Source organism: Aulonocara stuartgranti, assembly GCF_965226115.1.
Source record: "Aulonocara stuartgranti genome assembly, chromosome: 20".
Taxonomy (NCBI): Eukaryota; Metazoa; Chordata; class Actinopteri; order Cichliformes; family Cichlidae; genus Aulonocara; species Aulonocara stuartgranti.
Window position 1 is genome coordinate 9,453,577 of NC_138956.1, and position 16,932 is coordinate 9,470,508.

Sequence of the window (16,932 nt, forward strand, 5' to 3'; positions counted from 1 at the left end):
ATCTAGTAAAAAGCATTTACAAACCCCTCGAACTAAACTACTTTTAATTACATATATATTTTGTAATAGAAATCTAATATTATATATATAAATATAAAATAACACGTGCATTTTAAGATATACTTATTTTTTTCTCTATTTTCTCTAATGCTCTTTAGTACGGGGTGGCGTCGATGGCGGTGTAGTGTGGCGCAGAGGACGTCCTGATATTGAAACTGCAGACCTCTGAGTGAACCTCACCAGCAGGAAATACACCGGGTAGGCGGCGGGGAGCGCTTACGTCGTAAAATTATCGCCGTTGTTTAGTCGCTAGTTGAAGCCAGCCGATTGGAAAGCCAGAAAACCCCAAGGTGGTGTAAACTTTCAATATCGTAGCTGAAAAACCTAAATATCCACGCCGGCAAATGATACATAAGGTAAGTACATGTTTAATTAAATGAGAAAACCGGCAGGCAGGTCAAATTAGTTATTTTTTTCTCTCCTACTGTTAGCTCGTAGCTGGCCGCATTAGCTTGTTGCCGAGATGTCGAAATTAGGCGTTTTTGTTGTGTTTAGTGACGCCTAGCTTCGTCGTGACCTTCGTGTTGGTGTTATTGTACCGATACAGACGGCTGGAGTCATTGTTCTAGCAACATAACTAGCATGGTTCACATTATGATACCCGGGGCATTTTTGACTGGGGGTGGGTGGGTTATTTTCCGACGATATTGCTTTGACTTTTCTAGGCGAAAGCTAGCTGCTGTGCTGAGCAGGTGTTGTTGTCTTAGCAGTTCAACTATCAGCTGCCTTTTATGGACTTACATTCGGCGTAGCTCGGGCACGTCTACATGTGAAAAAGCAACGCTGGAGGGATTAGGGATGTACTGGAAGAACTGGGTCATAGTTGACGAGTAACGTGACTTTAATTTGCCAGTAAATTAGCAGGAGTTTAGCCGGCGGAGGATAGAGGGGTGCTGTTGGAGGGTTTAAGCAGCTCAGCGGGACTGCAGAGCCAGCTTTATAGCTATCCATTGACGTTGTCCACTATTTAATTTTTTTTGTTAAGACAGTGTTTAAAATGGAAAATGACAAATCTGTATGCAAGCGAAAATTCTAAAACTGTCCCCGTTAAACAGCTGTCCGATAAATTTAGTTTCTTTTACTGAGTGGAGTGAAAACATTTGCTAATGTTCTGCTTAGCAGGAGCAAACGCTGGCATTATGACGGCTTCCTCTCAGCTGACTAAAACCATAGTTTGTTTTTTTTCCCCACGATGTCATTGCATTAATAAAGTACTTGATATAAACAAACATCATGATACTTTGCAGATGCCTGGTGAAGTTGATCATTTGAAGCCAAGAAAGAGGAAGAGCAGCTCTGAGACCAGAAACTCCAGAAAGGTTTGTTTTGTCTGTGTACATAATGCTGCAGATGTGTGATGAGTCAAAAAGAAAGGCAGGAGTTATAGTTATCTACACCCCTACAGCTGTAACCCCTACACCGGACAGCTGTGAGTTGCTCCAAATTAACTGGATCTGATTACTGCAGTGGAGTCCCGCTGTGGTTACCCCAACATCATCCTAACTTTGTTCCTTAACTTTTGTATCATAGACATCTGCTGCAAGGAGGAGATGTGTGAAAAGTCCAATGGCGAACTCGTCATCTGAGAGCAGCTCAGCAGTTGGGAACACTAAAGCAGCTGGTCCTCTGGAGAGAGACTCCTGCATCAGCTGTGAATGCCACCAGTCTTCTGGCAGGAGGAGGTGCTCAGCATCACCAGAGCATGAAGGACAGGAAGGTAAAGAGAACACGCTGATGGTGGGACAGGATTCAGACAGCTGCGTAATGAATAGCATCTGGGACAAATATGAGCCTGAGCATATGGATTATGAAGAAACGAGCAGAATTATGTTCCCAGATGATGACAGTAATCAGATCCTTCCTGTGGAGCAGTTCTTTGGAAACTTGGATGCTGTACAGGTGAGGCACGTTTGTTTTAATTCCTGGGGGAAACAGGGTTGTTTGTTGTTTTTTTTTTGTTTGGTAAAGAAAACGTCTGCTTACTGATGATCAGTTCAGAAGAATCATCATCCATATCTATTCATTTAAAGCTGCACTTCTAGGATGTTTTGCAATAGACATGGGAGTTGAAAGATATGTTAGACTTGTTATACATTTGGACCTTGACATTGGTGCATTATTGGATGTACCAAAAGGCTCTTCCTGCTAATAAAACACAAAAGATGGGCAATAATGTGCAGAGTAGAACACCACGAGTTGTTACATAAAAGCCTCACTGTGCCAGGAGTCCCTAACGTATACATTATAAGTTCGCCTTGAGGTTTGGATTCTTTCTCAAATAAATGTGATTGCTGATTTTTTTTTTTTCCTTCTCTTTTTCTGGTCTCACTCACAGTTAACATTAAATAAACTGACATTTCACCCTCTTATAAGCAGGGCTGGAGTAATATGAGAGCAGTAACAACCCCTAGTTAGATTTGTTACTCACTGATAACTTTAATTTTATCAATACACATAGATTTTTATCCCCCCACTCCCACCACATCTCTAGGCCCATCATTCCTGCAGTTACATCTTCAGCACAATTGGTGAAAATAATGTCGCATTAAATGAATTCTAAATACAGATTCATCCCACAGGATTTTCCTGAAAGATCATCCTCGTCTTCTAGCCGCGCCCAAAGGAAGAACAGGAGGCGACATTACTACGCTAGAGAGGACAGCGATGAAGACGAGGTGGATTTTAGCGGTGTGCAGCGAGACAACGGGGTGGGCACTTAGTGAAGAGTTGCCGCTCTTATAACTGAGAAAGTTCTGCTCGTGAAAAGACATTAAACCTCTCAGCACTTAGAAAACTACCTGCTCAAACATTGCATTCAATCAGTAATTAGATTTTTAAAAAGTCATAACTGCAATAGTAAAATGAAAATGGCCAATGTGAGTAAATGCAGTAATGTTTGTGAAATTATTGCTGAATGTATGCTCACATAAGTGTTTATAGCACTTTGTGTAGAAAATTGAAATCCTGAGCGCAGCTTCAGATTAGCCTCTGAGATACTAAAGAAAATGCTGGATTTAAGTTTTTGTTTTCCCATACAAATAAACTGATTAATTGCCAATGTTACATGCTGACAAGAGCAACAGAGTGACAATTTCAGTCTAAGTTTAGATTACACGTCTGTAATGAGGAGGGATGGAGCATGAACATCTGTACTGAGAGCTTCAGTAGCACAAATTCATTGCTTAAGCTGAACATCTTCAACAGTTTTCTGCATAAAAGTCATTCACCAAGTGTCTCTTCATCCTCAACTCGTGTGTGTGCTCACGTTTCTGGCAGCTTTGAAATATATAACATCTGTATCAATACATAATCAATGTAATGAATTAATTTTCCCTGAGAGGGTTCTTCTAAAATTTGTAAGAGTGTTGTTTAAAAAAACAAAACAAAGGTTCCTCATACAAGACTGCAGTCTGAAAGACTGGATAATTTAAACCTGAGTGAAAATGTAATCTAATCAAGAGTTTAACAGTAATTGCACTAGATGTTGTCGCCTGTATTTTTTACATGACTGTTCTAAACCGTCCAAATATTTTATATATTTACTGCCTTATTTATGTCAATTTGCTTTTCACATTTATGCAGCATTCTCAGTAAATGCATGATTCGTTATCATCTTTGTACTTAATTTGTGTACTTTACATCACAGTGCCAATACAGTGAACAAATAAATGAATTTCATGGTTTCTTAAGTGTGGTCGATCACTTCCAATATGAAATTAAAGCTCAGCATGGTGGGTTTGGAGCTCAGAAGCTGATGTCACGACTACGTCGAGGAGATTGCAAAGGCAAATTTACCTTTCCAGCTGATGTGATGGGTTCTTTTCAGAGTTAATTATTTACCAAGTCCATCAAACAAATCACAGTCCACTCATTTGTCACAGGACTTCAAGTCATGCGCCGTTTCTTTACTTTGGGCTTCTGTTTTGCTTTTAGATCCTTGGTGGCATTATTATAGATCTTCTTGGTGTCACACTGCAGGTTGTGAGCTCCTTTTTTGTGGCAGACGATGTGGACCAGCTTCAGGTTTTCCCTCGTGAACAGGAGTTGGTAGAAGTAGTTCAGGTTGATGTCAGTGCTCCTGTGATTCTGCAGAGCTTCCAGCAGAGCGGGAATAACTGTCCTCTTCTTTTCAATCCTGGAAACAAATTGAAGAATTGTATGAAGGATGTAAAGCAAAAAAAAAAAAACCTCAAAAAAATCTTGTAAATAAACTAAAGGTGGCGTGAACCTGTGGTCCAAATTCCAAGTGCTGAAGACAATCCTGCCCTCGCGGCTTCCATAGGGGTTGATAGAGTGAAGAGATTTGCACACATTCTCATCAAATGATCCCTGAGGATGCAATTTAGAGGAAGAGGAACTTAGTCTGAAGCACATCTGGACTTAATATTTTTGAGACATTTTAAATGTAATGACTGTTAAGCCGAGTTAAACACTACTTTTTATCTTTGCCCTGATTCTCACACCACAGTGCACTTTTGTCTCCGACTCTTCTGTTCACATACAACTAACCTCGGACAAGTCATTTGGAGCAGATCCCAGCTACTCTGTACAGATTCAAGAGTCTTTCCCTCAGAGCTCAAAAGCCTGTCTGTGACAGTGTAAAACTCATGTTGCCTGCATTTGTTTCTCATGCCCATTCAACTCTGTTAGGCCTCTTAATACCTCACAGCTTGTATTCTTGTAGTACCTGGCAGGTGAACCATCCCTCCTGAGTACAAAGGCGATCTGGTTGCTTTTCAGTCCTGTCAAAGTAGCAGCCATTATACTTGGCTGTTTTCAGCATTTCTGTGAGGCTCTGGGAGGTTTTCAAAAACTCTGCCCTCACTTTTGCTTTCTGTATGGATTTGGTGGCATCATCCAGCTGACAAAAACAAAAAACACAACTGTTAGAACAACTGACTGTGGAGCAATCCTGTAGAGACCTCAGGTACAGAGTGTTACCTGGCTCCCAAGTTTACCTCTTTCAAGTAGCCGCGTATCCTGCTTTCACAGTTGTACTTCATGTAGGCAGACTTTGTTTTAAATCGAGAATCAACACCTGAAGAGAAACACAAATAACAAGATGCTCAACAGATTCATTTAGACTCACATCAAGAGAAAAATCTGTGAAAAAGTGATCAATTATACAGACGTAGTCACACTGCTCAAACATTTTTTTCCAAATATAATGGTGTTGAGTCTTCACAATGCTTTTATACTGGAAAAAGACACATGACTGACTTAATCTATTCATGGTTTCCCAGTTCTCTAGTAACAGTAGCACATGTCTTATAGTGCTTTTCTTTAAAGGGATTTCTTTACATTGACACAATATTTGTAATATTGCCTATGTACAGCACCATAATGGATTTTAAAATCAATCAAAATGTGATTAAAGTGCAAATTTTCAGCTTTATCTCAAGGGGTTTGATCAAAGTGTTGCATTAACTGTTTGGGAATTCGAGTCGTTTTTATACATAAGCCCCATTTTCAGAGGCTCAAAAGTTAGTTTTTTTATTTAAATCTATTTATTTATTAATTATTATAATTTATATTATTATTCACAGTACATGTGAAGAAGTAGCAAAGTCCAGCAGAAAGCAGTAGGGCAGGGCAGCCTCCACCCTTTATGACCCTCATAGGTCAAGGCTCAGCAAGCCTGTTAAATCCCTTGAATTAAAGCTGAAAGTCTGCACTCCAATCACATCTTGATTGTTTGCTTTAAAATCCACTGTGGTGGAACATAGAGACAAATTCACAAAACACTGTCAAAATTCCTACAGGCCTAACTGTAATCTTTGAGTCTTGTGCAGACAGGCTGGGAGTTTGACCTCAAAAGAAGCCACGACAGGAAAAGTCTGAGGAACTCTAAAACAAAACAAAGAGTGCTTCTCCAAGAGGATGAAGGCTGCTACCTTGGAACCAGTCTTCGTCCTCCTCTCTGCTCTCCAGCTCCGACCTATCCTCCAGGTTCTGTAGCAGGTCTGTCAGGATTTTACGCCTCTTTGAAGACTTCTCATCAGAGAGGAGCCCCTTCGCTGCTTCAATGAGGCTGTCGGCATGCCGGTCTGTGTTGAGTAGCTGACTGATGTCACACACAACTAAAAATCAGATAAAGATTAGGCAACATCACAATCATCCAGGAGTTTAGCTGACTGGGAGAATAAAAACACAGGTTTACAGTAGAAACTTGTCTGGTGTTGATCCTCCTACCTCCACTCCAGGTCTGCCCTTTAGACATAAGAACCAATTCGGTGTTATCCGCCAAAGTTGGGAAGAACTCCTCCGTCACTATTGTCCCGTCCTCATACAAGCAAACACGTGCACCAGAGAGTGGCACCTGGACTCGTGGAGAACATAACAGGTAAAAATACCAATGACAAATGTGTTGTGTGGACTAGAAGTAGAAAGCTTTTTAGACCAGATAACTAATCTGTAAACTTGACATATTTTATAAGAGAGCCATCTGTGAGAGTCTGCTCAGATTAAATGGATTGATTTATCCGATGTAAACTCCAATTAAACCAAATCCCTGCAGTACAGATTTCCACCAACAGATCATTTTCTCTTTGTTTCAGCGAGTTTATACAAAATGTGCCCGAGGCCATACTTAATAATGAACGAATTCTGCTCCCAGCCCATCATAAACAGAATTTAATATAAACGGAATAAAAAAAGCATCTTGAAATATGAACGTAGACGCTACATGTCACTTTGACCTGAACGTGACATAACTGTTGCTTTTTCACTTACATCCTGTTTACAGAGTTCTCTAAAAATGATGCGAAAATTATTTTATGTCGTATCTTCTTCACAGTGGAGATGATCTGGGACCAAACCAATCACGTATCGAGCTACTACTAATTAGGAAAAATAAAAGCCTAATTTCTTTTGTTTACTAGCAGCGATGACGTTTATGTCACATCCTCTCAGATAAAAAAGCGGAACAGCCGTATAAGTTGTTAAAAACTAACTAACTCCCACAAGACTCACCAGTAGCAAATTGCAGGCCTTCTTCAGTAGTTCCTTCACATCTTTTGCGGCAATTCCGTATTTCCTGTTTTCACTGTAACTCCTAATTTTCACAGGTTTAATTTTCCCGAACATTTCGCTGTTTTGTTTTCGGTTTGTACCTACCGCTTCCTTCTTCTTCCTCCTCTTGTCCTCTTGAGGCTCGGAGCAGCAGCGGAAGTGTGTGATTGCCCCCTACTGGTGCTTTTCCTTACTTTCTTTGCTATTGTGGCGTGATTGGTGGTGAAAGTAACTTATATTTATTTACATTACAGTAATATCTTCATGGGGAAAACATTCCGCGTGTTGTAGACACACTGGATATGAAGTACACGTTGTTAATATTAATGATTACAATAATAATGCAATTCAAATGGCTTTATTAGCGTTACAGTTTATATAGGTTATGCAACACATGATAACAAGTCACACATCTGTCTTAATCCCTTTTGAAATTTTCATTGGATTCTCACAGTTCTGTTTTTGTCTTCCTCTTTCAAACACTGGGCCAGTACTTGGTTAGGATTTTCTCTGCTATATATCTCTGAAAGTGGAGCTATTTTTGCCAGATCATAATACATAGATTATTCTGACATTCTCTTTTCTTTTCAGTGCATAATTTGTTTTTCTGTCTATTGGTTTTAGACAGCAGTGTTTTGTGAGAATGGGCAGCGTGTGTCCTTCTGGGGGAACTGAGTCTAAGCACCCCCCTGAATTAGCTGCTCATGTGTTCGCCATATCAGCTTAAGACTACAGCTCCTCCTACAAATTATACTCTACTAATATATTAAAGATAATTATTACATGTGTATATTTAAAAAGAAAATAACATTTATATTGCGAGTGTGGCAATAAACTAACTTTAAATTGGAGATGCTGACGTTCATACAAGATCTAAATGGAAAGATGAGTATTACCATAGCAACTGACGCAGCACGACGGGAAATACCAACTGAAAGGTATGAACGATTATAGGCGGCCAATACGAATTTTTCTGTATATTTTAAATTTTGGGAATAAAATGTAGACTTGCATTAGAAAATACAGTTCGTATATTAAGTATATTTTCAAATAATGTTTCTCCCTCGTGAACGCTCCTGATGAAATAATTTATTACATATCCCCCCTTTGTTCTAAATGATAGAATCTGATTTCAATATGGCGGCCACGGCTTAAACATCTGAACGGATGGAGAAGACTAAATTCAGAGTAAAACATTGGTTGCGTTCAACATTTCTGAGTTTTTTTGTTCAATGTCAGGCTAATGTTTATTTTAACTAAAGGACATGGTAAAAATAGAAGACATACCCAGCATGGCGGACGACTGGAAGCAAGTGTTTGAGAGGAACCGGATGGTTCCCCCGCACAGCCAAACCGTAAGGCTGGCTGTGGAAAGCCGCTTCACCCAGTCCCACGGCTTCCAGCTCACCCTCAACCGTGTCACTGCAACTCACCTCCCATCCCAGGTGACTGTTTACAGTTAGCTTTCAGTGCTAATTAAAAACATAGAAAAAACTCTGCTATAGCAATTCACTAGAGGTTTAGCAAACCTAAATTCAATGTATTTTAATCTGTGAGCTTGACTTTGTATTGACTGTCAAAATAAAAGTCACGATAAGGCCTATTCAGTATCCATCTCTGTGACACTGCGCCTGAAGAAATCTCGCGAACCTTTGAAAAATGTTATATTTGAAGGCAACCATACATTTTTTTTTAATCAGACACACAATCAATGTCATGGGATTATTAGTAAATTCAGTCTATATGTAGAGCATCAAACAGTACCAAAGTGAATCTGACATCCACTACTTGCTGGCATTATCAGTTACAGCGATGCAAAACTGAGCATTCAGATATTGGGAACCTCATTCTGGGGTGTTTTTCATGAAGTTGGATAATAGTCATAAAGGAGGATTTAAGTTTAACTCTTCACTTGTTAACAGTGACTTTTCTAAGATGCATATGCTTCCTTTTTGCTCATAGGAGAAGGCAGTGGGAGAACAAAGTGTGACTTACCAACTACGGGCAACGCTGTTTGACAGAAATCATCAGCACTTTTTTGGGAAAACATGGAAGAGCTCACCTCAGACAATAAAAAACAACAAGATCACTTTTAATGAGGTAACTCTTCTCTAACAGGCATCCCACTGAAACAAGTTTACTCCAAACAGCACACAGCTGTTGCATATATATATAGGCTCTTTTAAAAACCCCTCTCATGTTATTTTGGCAAACAGCGAGTCGATGATTATGTAGTAAAATCAATGTGTATTCATCCATAAATTCCATTCATTTAGGGCAGCCGTTATTTAATTAAAAGCAACTCAAAAGCTTTACCAATTAGCCGTCTTTAAATTAGCAGCATTGATTTCCCTAAGTTCTGCTATGCTCTTGAGGATCCTGTCAGCTAAAGCACAGCAAATTACAAACTGAAGTGATTGCCAATAAGTGATTCCAGTTGCATTTGATGATTTCGATTCTTTTTTCTCATCCTGCAAGTTGAAGAAGAGCTAATTTCCTTGTGAGGTAAAAATTTAGTATTAGAGAGAACTTTGAGACAAAGTTTCATAGAAAATATCATGATTGTATTACAGATGTGTGCCACTTTATGGCAGTGATCAGTTAGTCCTGGAAACTCTAATAACTGAAAAAGCACGTCATTCATTACATTGATAGAAAAATCACATTATGTCCAGTATTGCTAGAAAGACCTTTTACTCGTTCATTAACTAGTCTTTACTTGTCTGACAGTGGTAATTGTATATAATGTGGTGTAATAAATAGCTTAGTCCCCCCCCCCCCAAAAACCCCCCCAAAAAACAACATTATACAAATTGAAAAATGAGAGTTTTTCAATTTTGTAATTTTTATTTCAAAAATACCCCCCACTAGCCCGTTTTGATTTTGTTCACTTTGGATAGTGTGCCCAGGTTAAAGTTGTGTGGAGTAATATACAGTGTGTAGTTGTTCAGCTTAATGAACTAGACAAACTGTACAGCTCATCCTGTAACAGCAGTGCCAAAACCAATAGGAGGATCAGACAGATTCATATCTCAGAAGTATGTGATCGCATCTCCCCATATCAGTGAGACTGAAGTTTGCCTGCTGAAATTCACGTGTTATGGTGCCAAAAGTAGTAGTGCAACATCATCATGTTTCTCAATACTTTGTATTACTCTTAGTGTCAGGTTCAGACAGAATGACCTCTGTGCAAAGTGAGGGAATTTTCAGCCGCCAGCAAATGTGTTTGAGCTAGTTTCATCTAGAAACGAATGACATGAGAGCTTTGCCCTTTCTGGGCCATTAGGTGAAGTCCAAACAGGCTGAAATAAGTGTGAGTGACCACATGAGACCGACAGCGGCAGGGCAAAAAAGAAAGTTGTCCATTTGTAACTGTTCAGCAGTTCTGCTAAGCACCAGCTGGGGGGTTTTGAGTAAGCCATTGCCCTTGGAGATGCTGTGATTTGCTTTCTATGATTGTGTGACAACCAATCATAAAAAAAAAAAAAGCTGCCAGTGTAACATTGTGGAGACTTTGGTTTGTTGTGCTACTTTGGCTCAGCCTTCTCTGCTTCACACTCTCTCTGAACAGATGTGGTTGAAAAATCAATCAACTCTTTTCACTCAAGACTGTGTACTAGCTACAGAAAACTTAACATCTAATAGTGCACATAGCAGGGTGCCTCATTTAATGTGCAACTCAGTTGCACATTAAATCGCGCAGTTGCAACTCATTAGTTATCTGCCCATGCACACAAGTGAACAAGAACAAACATGTCTGCTACCTTGCTATAACTGTCATCATGGATTTTACTTGTGCAATCAACAAGATCAGCAGTCCTGCTAAGAAATCAGCATGAGGTTGTTTGCAATTGATACACAAAACCTGCAAAAGACCCAGTGAACTATAAAATGGGCCAAGTAACTTGTGAGGAGTCTTTGGCCATGGTAGCATTTCTGCCTGGACTGAATTACAGTACAGCACCCTGGAAGCCGGCTTCCCAACCAAAACACTCTTTTTTTGTTTACTCAAAAAAAAAAAAGATACAGTGGGCGTTTAGTGTTATCCTACTGTGTTGTGCTAGTGAGATATTGAGTCTCAGAAGATACCAGAGGCTTGTAGTACAAAGCAGGATTTTGTCTTATCCAGATAACTTCTTAATTAACCCTGAGTTTGCCCCCTGACCCTTCAATTCTCTGGAAAATAGCGACACCATTGTTGGACGAGCCATTGCCCACTGTACCCACGTAGTAGGATGGGATAAAGTTTTTTTAAAAAAAATAAAATCTCATATCTAGGAATTTTCCCCCAGTAAGAATTCCCCCAGTAACTTCCAATTCTAGACTTTCACATTTATTCAGTCTCACATTTATTCAGAGCGTCTTTGTATTTGTGGTTTTTGTATCAAATGTCCTACATTAGAAATCTGTTTTTTTATTTTTATTCTTTAGTTGGTCTCAAACTCTTAAAAACACCACTGAGACTGCAGCTGAAAGAATAAAAGCTAAAACCTGTCTTTTAAAAATTAATTGAATTAAATACTCAATTATATTCCATCAGATTCTCCTGTGGCCTAATGATAGAGCTGTGATACGGATAAATCTGTTAAATTATACAATCAGTATTTTTGCCAGCTCTCTTCCCAGGCTTCAAATATGGTATATTACTATAATAGATCTTGTCCAGTCTTACTGACTGCAAAGCACTTAAAGCGCTCACGTGTTTATATAGGACTTTTAGTATTAAACTGTTGTATAGTGCTTTCCCTCTCTCTCTCTCTCTCGCTGTCAGACACACACACTCTGCTGCTTTTTCTGTAGCAGATGTGTTGCTTTCTGTCTGCATTGTGTGTTTAACAATCAGCTGATCTGCTACCAGTACACTTATCCATGCTTGTAATTGGTTAGCCAGTTGGTCTCCTGCATGGGAAACCCTGGGTTAACTTAGTGAGCTGATAACCAGGCTCATGTGAGGGCTTATTCTGATTGGCGAAGTTAAAATCAGTCAATCCAGAAAACAGAGTTGCAGAGGGGTGCAACATAACTAAGATTGCCCTTTGGGACAGCTACAAGTACTTATATAATGCTTGGTGTGATTTAGCACATGTATTAATATTTTTATGTTTATTGACTTGGGATTGTAGTTGTATGCAGTTTCAGTCAAAGGTCAGATTTGTTGCACTTTAGTCTTTACGATTCATTTTCTTTTTTTCCAAACATGGTCTCAGTCTGTTCAGAGTCTTTGAGTCTTTTCTTCTCTGTAATCAAGGGGAACAAAAACGGGGAACAAAAAAGTATTTTTGATGTCAAGCTGCTTGGTGTACTCTGTGAAAGATCTGCTTTGATGATGAAATTTTCAATTTCTTATTGAAAATACCAAAGGGAATGTTGTGACAGCCAAAGACTTGAGATACAAAAGATAAAATATACCGCACTGATATTGAAGTGCACCGCAACTTGGATGATCTTCATCCGTTGGGTGGGTTTCCTACAAGAGAAATATACCAGGTCAAATCTTGATTGAGTGGATGATGTCTGGAGTTAGTCCCCTAGGCGCTTCATGGTGTCTGCACGCTGCTCCAAATACTTAAGACAGGGACAAATTTTCGTATGTGGATCAATGAAAGAATCCATATATTCAAATGGAAAGATCCTCTTTTCAGCCAGGAACCCACCAGGGACTTTCCTGTACTGTGAGTAAACTCATGATAGCAACAAGTAGCTTTTTGTGCATCACCAGAGCTTTATTGGTTAGGTGTGAGGATAGTTTGCCAAAGAAGCTCCCACTGATGCACTAACATCTAATGCCCCTACCATGCAGTTTACTAAGGGTTCACTTTATATCAATGCTGGCAGCATTGGAATTTTCCTTGTAATGTCAAGCCTCCTTTTTACTTTCAAACCACAAGTAAGATCAGAGCTGAATCTGATAAATCCCCTCGATTTAAAAACAGTATTTTATTTCAAAAGTAACTGTGCCGTCAATCCACACATCTACCCACCCACCTGCTTAAATCGCTTTTTTAATGTAAGTGTGCATGCGGTGAAAAAGTTCAAGCTTTTATATTTCAGCCATTACTGAGATTTAAAAACAGAGGTCTTGTTAAATCACGACGTGCTGTTAGATTTGCTTGTAGATTAGTCCGCCAGTCAGCCATCTCATCTTAACAGCTACTTTAACACTGGATGTTAAATGATTTACAACTGAAGTGGCTGTAATGTGTCTTTTATGTATTACATGAATACATTATTTTAGTTTGCAAAGACTGCTACATGTGGTGATTGTGACTGGATGCCATATTGAAGTTCCACATTGCATGTTGCATTTTAATTTTAATTTATGCAAGTTTGCATTGTACCCCAAAATGGTGAGCTTCTGGTCCTGGCAAGCAGTGAGTTTGTTCTAAGAAGGTCCTTCAAAAGGACTGACAGCAGAGTCAACGTGTAAGTCTCAAAAGATTAGACATAGAATTTTTGAGGTAAAAGTACTGCCAGAGCCATTCAGCAGATGGTATGACCCCTACAGAGCCCTAATGTCGTTACAAGAAAGTGCCATCTAAATCCAGAGATCTCTGGCAGCTGCTAAACTGCTAAATTTTGGAAACAGGAATTATGTACCTCCCTCTAAATTACAGAAAAGTCAGGTTTTTAGTTTTGCATATAAGACATCTTCTATAAGAGAATCTTGGGGATGCCACCTTCAGTTTGTGCAGTAACTAAAACCACTCTGATGCAGAATAGTCACCCTGCTGATGGTGGGGCTGTATTATCTTCTTGTCTGACGAGTGACTGCATTTACCTGCCAGAAGCTTTCTTTTGAAAAGCCCTTAAGTTGTGAACTACATAAGGTGCCCCTGTGTAGTCGCATTCCTTGAAAATGTTGTCTCCCTGCATCATATTTACGATAATTTACTGGGCATTTTGCTATGTTTGAGCAGATTTCTGGAGAACAGCTGGATGTGTGTGTTCTCTCACTCAATCAAACATCTGAAGGTCTCTGCCTCCTGGTCGGAAGCCAGCGACCCACTGTTTTTATGATTGCATCAGAGCAATGCAAGCTCCTCTGTAGCTTCCAAATTTGAAGGTGCCTCATGAGTTTAGACTGTTGTACATGGTGTTTTGAGAAACCCTTTTAATGGAAGGAGTATTGTGAACTGTGGCTGGCTGGTAAATGCAGAGTGTTGCATAAGTCTTTGTGCAGAGACACCAATGAGTCACAGCTATGGCACATTCATGATTTCCAGTTTTGTCACCATCTGTTTTCTCCCCTTTCCTCTGCGTGATGTTCTTTTGATCGAACAATATCTCACAGTGAATGGCCTTACTTTGATCCGCCGTAATAGTCATAGCCTGTACAAAAAAAAAACTCCGCTTGGTGTCCCAATAAGCATCCAAATCCAATTATCCATCCAGGGTAATAATATAAACCACATCATATCCTATCATGATGATAAAGTGGGCCTGGCCCTCTCTGTGTCATGCCGCAAGAGCTCCGCTAGCTTTTTTTTTTTTTATTGGATTTGGCCCAATGCACTTGCATTCATGCTGGTGTTTATGAGTGGCAAATTGCTGTTTGATATCCAAATAACGTCGGGGGGGTTCTCTCCTATGTTACGGGAGCACAGGGAAAATTGCAAGGCACCCCCCTCCCCCCAGTCAGCCATGATGGATTGGTTTTAATATCTGGTGAAAAGCTAAGATGCACGGTGATTAAAAAGAGAGTGCTTACTAATTTTTTTCCCTCTCTTTGCATCTCTTTCTTTCCCGATAGAGGAATGACATCTTGTCAACTGTGCCAGCTCCTTCGTGGGTTGTTTTTAATTGTTAGGTCAGACTTATTAGGCTTTTATTTTGAAAGTAGTGCCATTTTAATTGCCATGCCAAGCCTTCAGTGGGTCTGAAAAAGATTTATGCATGCAAAACAGAAACTACTGTGAAGTCCAGTCGTAGTTTCAGACCTTCTGAATCAAAATGAACCTTGTTTTGTGATGTGTTTGACTTGTGTGTCAAATATGTCCCTTTTGAGAATTTTTTTATTTTTTTGTAATCTTTTTGTTGTTGTACAACTCAATATGTCCTGAATTATCAAACTTACACTTACTTCCCCGGTTGTTGGTTTTCTCAAATCATGACTCAGATTGTTTGTGAGGTATAGGGATATTTTAACTCTCCTTTGAACACATTGAGGCAAAGGGAGCGCTGTGATCAGTAGAGGGCAATGTTGTGCTACAGATGCACAGATTTAGGAGTCGAGAGAATGGTAGAGAGAGAAATGTGCATCTTTCTGCATTGTCTCTCACTGTGATCACTCCATTTGAACTCCCTGCCTTCACGGGGAGCCAGTGGTTTCTTCTCATATGTGCAACATTATCAGGCCGACAGATGGGCTTGAGAGAAAAGGCCAAGCTTTGTTCGTGTCCGTGCAACCTCTGTTTCTCTAGGTCTGCAAATGCTATTTGGCATTGCATGCTATAAACTAAGAGTAACATACACACACGCGTGTGTACACACACATGTTTATTCCTCACAATGTTACTAAAAACAGTACCCTTTATACCAGCATACGCATCATCACACACGCATTATTACATGACTTCAAAGAAGTAAAAAGCAGACAGTGCTTCACCGATGGGATAATATTTAAACATCAGATGTGCAATTCCGCCACTTTTGTTTCTTGAAACATTTTTCTCTTAAGAACAAACTACTTTCAAAGTGAAGAATCCCTTATGGTTCAAACTTGAGCTCTGAGTAATGAGTACAAGGCAGCAGACACACTCATCTGCAAAGTGTAAGTTTCTAAAACATACAATAGATTGCCAAATTTAAGCTGTCAGAGCTGTAACAAAGCCACAGTTAAAGCCTCAACCCTTTCTACTTTTCCTTGCTTTCTTAAAGCAGAGACATACTCCAGCAAGGCTTGCTCAGATGAGGGGGAAAAAACTTCTCTTTGAAGTCTGGTGTATTTGTTGTGTGCCATGCACAGTGTTTTGCAGTCTGCCACGTATGACTCCACACATGATTCCCAGCCACTCAACCGTGGACATCGAGCTGTCACATACGTCTTTTCGGAAAAATGTGACATGATCTAACTCTCATGTCCACTTTTCATGTCACTCCGTGAGAAGAGAAGAGCTTAACATAAATTATGTTCATCCCTGGTAATTTTAGCTGTTTTAGGTTGAATACAAGGAAACATCTGTAATGGTATTATTCCACTGATTCATTTCAGTTTACCAGACTTTTTCTCTGATGATGGATTGCATGGCCTGTATGTTGGTAACCATACCAGTTTATGTATATTTTATTCATATAGCAAGAAATATATGCACTTAGCTGCCACTTAATTAGGTACACCTTGATAGTGCTGGGTTGTACCTCCTTTTGCCTTCATAACTGTCCAAATTCTTAGTGTCATGGACTTAACTAGGTGCTGGAAATATTTATTTGTGATATTGATCCATATTGACGTGACCTGTTCCACCACATCCCAGTGGTGCTCTGTTGGATTGGGAGCTGATGACTGTGGAGGCCATTTGACTACCAGCGAACTCACTGTAATGTTAAAGTAGCCGGTTTTAAATGATTTAAGCTATGTGACATGGTGTGTTAGCTGACAGTAGTTGCACCTGGTGTGGTCTTCTGCTGCTCTAGACTCTCTGTTTCAAGGTTCAGTGTGTTTAGAGAAGCTCTTCTGCAAGCCTTGGTTGTAACAAGTGATTATTTCCTAACCTCCAGGTGAAAATCACATCAACAAGAGAGCTGCTGGTCACTTAATCCCTTTAAGTCTCTCTCTTCTCCATTCTGATGCTTGGTTTGAACTTCAGAAAGCCATTTCGACCATTTCTGCATGCCTAACAGCACAGAGTTGCTGCCATGTGA

General features: G+C 39.7%; 3 protein-coding genes across 5 annotated transcripts in view; 2 read left to right on the forward strand and 1 right to left on the reverse strand.

Annotated features, from left to right (window-relative positions):
* Positions 1-238: 238 nt before the first annotated feature.
* Positions 239-3,749, forward strand: cUnh1orf174 (chromosome Un C1orf174 homolog). Its single transcript, XM_082518746.1, has 4 exons — positions 239-416; positions 1,308-1,379; positions 1,591-1,959; positions 2,640-3,749. The coding sequence occupies exons 1-4, from the start codon at positions 405-407 to the stop codon at positions 2,778-2,780; spliced, it is 594 nt and encodes a 197-aa protein (XP_082374872.1). The 5' UTR covers positions 239-404; the 3' UTR covers positions 2,781-3,749.
* On the reverse strand, positions 3,663-7,634 carry dffb (DNA fragmentation factor, beta polypeptide (caspase-activated DNase)). Its single transcript, XM_082518745.1, has 7 exons — positions 7,033-7,634; positions 6,253-6,379; positions 5,955-6,140; positions 5,019-5,098; positions 4,748-4,921; positions 4,289-4,389; positions 3,663-4,195 (listed from the first exon to the last, which is right to left on the reverse strand). The coding sequence occupies exons 1-7, from the start codon at positions 7,144-7,146 to the stop codon at positions 3,946-3,948; spliced, it is 1,032 nt and encodes a 343-aa protein (XP_082374871.1). The 5' UTR covers positions 7,147-7,634; the 3' UTR covers positions 3,663-3,945.
* Positions 7,635-7,689: 55 nt separating this feature from the next.
* Positions 7,690-16,932, forward strand: part of nphp4 (nephronophthisis 4) — a 175,332-nt gene continuing 166,089 nt past the window's right edge. For 2 of the 3 annotated variants that reach the window (XM_082518730.1, XM_082518729.1), the window contains exons 1-2: positions 7,690-8,516; positions 9,034-9,171. In XM_082518730.1, the coding sequence (XP_082374856.1) occupies positions 8,337-8,516; positions 9,034-9,171 (318 nt within the window). In that variant the 5' untranslated portion in view covers positions 7,690-8,336. The remainder of the gene's footprint in view (positions 8,517-9,033; positions 9,172-16,932) is intronic. The other variant, XM_082518728.1, reaches the window with a different exon arrangement.